The 3483-nt window shown below is 39.7% G+C and overlaps 1 protein-coding gene across 1 annotated transcript; it reads right to left on the bottom strand.

The window, feature by feature from the left end:
* Positions 1 to 412: 412 nt before the first annotated feature.
* On the bottom strand, positions 413 to 2971 carry LOC123881702 (pentatricopeptide repeat-containing protein At3g09650, chloroplastic). Its single transcript, XM_045930428.1, has one exon. It carries the CDS (start codon positions 2806 to 2808, stop codon positions 601 to 603), a length of 2208 nt encoding a protein of 735 aa, XP_045786384.1. The 5' UTR covers positions 2809 to 2971; the 3' UTR covers positions 413 to 600.
* Positions 2972 to 3483: the final 512 nt, after the last annotated feature.

The raw sequence follows: 3483 nt of genomic DNA, 5'->3' as shown, positions 1-3483 counted from the left end.
CCACTGAGTTCAAACTTGACAGCGAGACATGGCTGAATTGTTCAGTATTAATAGATGTATTTTCACCCACTTAGTGAGATTCTGATTGCATGAGACTAAAATCTTGTGCCTTAAGAATAAGTACATGGAATGGAATCTCATGGCGATTGAGCTACAATAACTCTACACCACTTCAAACTCACTAACCTATGCAAATTGCTAAGTTAGGAAGATCAGTCCCTTAGTTTGGCATTGAAAGGGTTCACATTTCCCCTGATGCATAAGGATTGCATGACTATAGATGCTATAGTTAAGAGATTGCTCAAACAATTGAGCAATAAGTATAGGCAAGTTGTTTTACACCTTAAACATACTATAGTACCTAATTATCTATTAGGTACATACTAATCTCTCATTAAGAACAACAAAGGCATTCTTGATAAGCCGTGATATTCCAAAATTGTATATAAGTAATCCAAAAAGACCATTTTCAAAGAAAAATAGCCACTTTTGATTTTTAAAGGTTATTACATTGATTTCTACTTTCTAGTATACAAGTGTACTATATACGTATCCTCTTTTCTACTTGATGTAGCAGATCCAACCTAATGAGAGGTAGTGTCACTCATATCCATCAAGAGGTTCTAACCTCCACTCACTTCCATAATAAGAATTAGGCAAACCCAACCAAAACTTAAATGCCTCAGCAGCTCTTTTTCTCTCCACTCTTCTGTCTTGTCTAGCCTTTGAAGCATGTTTACTAGTAAACATTCTTGAATGCATTTCCACATATATTCTAGTATACTTGGTCTTGTTAGGAGATATCCCATTTTCTTCCATGCAAGCCACAATTTCCAAGGCCTTTTTAAAGAAAGCAGCCCTCACACATATATCAGCAAGTTTATCCAAAAGCCCTTCATCAGGTTTCAAAGGTGGAACAGAAGAATCAGTTTTCCCTCCTTCCTTATTCAACTCACACCTTTCCTTCACTTCATTCCAAAGTATAAGTGCTTCACCAGGTTTTCTTGCCAATGCAATTCCACTGGCAAAACTTCCATAGGTGCTCACATTAGGGTAAAATCCATTTTCCTTCATCTTTTGAATAACTTTCTTTGCCTCTTCTACCAACCCTAACTTGCTATATCCTTCAACCAACATATTCCAAGCAATTAAATCCACCCTAACTCGAGTGTCATTCGCCATTTCGTCGAAGACCCTTTGAGCTAGCTTTGGCTGACCAGACAAAGCAAAAGCTTTCATCAAAGTTGTGTAACTAATCTTTGTGGGAGCTATCCCCTTTGCCCTCATCTCATTAAAGAAGGAAAGAGCACCAGCACTGTCATCAACCAATATACAACCATCAATAAGTATATTATAGGACACCACATCAGGCTGAATCCCGGCATTCTCGTCCATCTCCTTAAGCAGCTCCCTTGCCATGTCCATCTGCAGCTGTTCACAGTAACCCTTGAGGAGAATATTGTAGGTTATCCGGTTTGCAGGCACACTGATTCTTGTCATTTCAGCAAGAACTTCACGTGCCCGATCCATGAAACCAGCTTTCACAAGTGCCGAAACCACAGTGGTGTACGAAACATGGTCAGGGTGACTGGCACTATCATCCTGACAACGCATTGCCTCGAGCATTCGTACCGTATCCGTAACACGCCCTGCCTTCATATAACCTTTCATTAGAGTGGTGTAAATTCTGGTGTTAGGTGTATATGCTTCTGGCAACAAAAGTGCATCTTTCTCATTACCATTGCCATTTCCACTCTTATCCATCATCAAATTTGGAAGCAACTTATGAAAAACAGAATCATCATCATCATCAGAATTTTCAAAAGAATCTTGTGAATTGGACTCTCTAAGTATCCTACAAATATCTCTCCTTTTTTCCCTCATTGCCTGAACAATTTTCTCAGCAGTTTCCAAATCATTAAAATCAACATAAGCAGCAACAAGTGAATGCAAAGTGGTCATACACAAAGGTATATTCAACTGAAGAATCCTCTCCAACACAAACACAAGCAAATCCTTCCTATTATTTCCACAACACAGTTTCATCACAATGTTATAACTCAAAGAATCAGGCAAAACACCAAACTGCGTCATTTCATCAAACACCTGCAAGAACATCTTACCATCACCCAAATTAGCACATGCATTGAGCGCAGCATTGAAAGCCACCGTGTCAGGTGCCGAATCCGCCGCCAAGTTGATGTCAGGGAGCTTCTTTATCCGGCGCGTGACAGCTTGGAAGAGACGGAGAGCCTCAGAAGGTCCCGAAACATCATCGTCAGAGGCGAGACAGCTTACAACGGCACTCCAAGCTTTGACATGCGGGAGGTAGCCGGAGCGAAGCATGGATTTGACAACAGAGGAAGCGTAGAGAGTATGGCCAGCTTTAGCAGCGGCGACGGCGAGTAGGCCGAGGGAGTTGGAGTCAAGACGGTGGAGTTGGGATTCATTACGGAGGCGCGTGAGGATGGACTGTGCGCGCGTGAGAGAAGAAGGAGTGTTAAGGTAAGAAAGCTGAGAGAGTAAACGGCTGAGACAAGTGGGGTTAGGGAGGTGAGTAGAATGAGTGTACACGATCCAAGCTTCCTCTGTTTTTCTTTGCTGTAACAATGTTAGAAGCTTTTGGTCGCGTGGTTCTGTTTTTGAGGTTGTTGTGATTGATGATGATGTGTTTGAGTAGTTTAAGATAAAAGAGTTGGTTTTTGTTTTGGTGTTGATGAAGTTGAATGGAGAAGAAGAATGGTGGAGTGGTGGGTAAGAGAGTGAGATTGGTGATGATGGTGGTGGTTGAAGTAGAGTAATGTTCATGGTTGCTTCTTCTCCATTTGAGAGTTCTTCTGAGTGTTTGTATGGATAAGGATGTTGAATTTGAACCTAGCTACGTTATTGTTTTCCATCCTCATGTTTTTCTTTTTGGACCATTTTCTTTCTTTCCTTTTCTCTCCCTATGAATAAAAGTTTCTTTTTGTTGAGAAAATCAGATATTTAAGTAGTCTTTTTGATATTTAAGAACTAATATAATATAATGATATAAATTACTAATCTAATTATAATACTATAAATATATATTATACTAATTAAAGAAACGAATAGAACAAATAAGTTTGCAAATATGGATCAAGTTAATTGCATCTAACCATATTACTAATTTCTTCTCTTTTAATTGTAGGGACTGGTGCTTCAAGAATCTTAGCAACGAGTATGGAGCGCAAAAAGAAGGGTGAACATCCATTTTCATGGTGGCATGCTGGTATATGTGGAAATGGCGAAACAAATCAATTTTCGATGAAAACTTTCGACGACCATCAAATCATATTCATGTGATCCTCAAGATGGCTAGAGATATTGACAGTTGCAAGCATAATCATATTATTAGAGGGCAACGGAAAAAGGACACCATTTTCATTGGTTGGAAGCACCCACCTGAAGGTTGGATAAAGCTTAATTGTGACGGGGCTTATAAAGAGTCAGTGGATCTTGCAG

Source organism: Trifolium pratense, linkage group LG1, assembly GCF_020283565.1.
Source record: "Trifolium pratense cultivar HEN17-A07 linkage group LG1, ARS_RC_1.1, whole genome shotgun sequence".
Taxonomy (NCBI): domain Eukaryota; kingdom Viridiplantae; phylum Streptophyta; class Magnoliopsida; order Fabales; family Fabaceae; genus Trifolium; species Trifolium pratense.
This window is presented reverse-complemented; position numbering and strand designations above follow the sequence as displayed.

Excerpts from the sequence above, each read along its gene's own strand:
- LOC123881702 (XM_045930428.1), bottom strand. The coding sequence starts at position 2,808 with ATGAACATTACTCTACTTCAACCACCACCATCATCACCAATCTCACTC.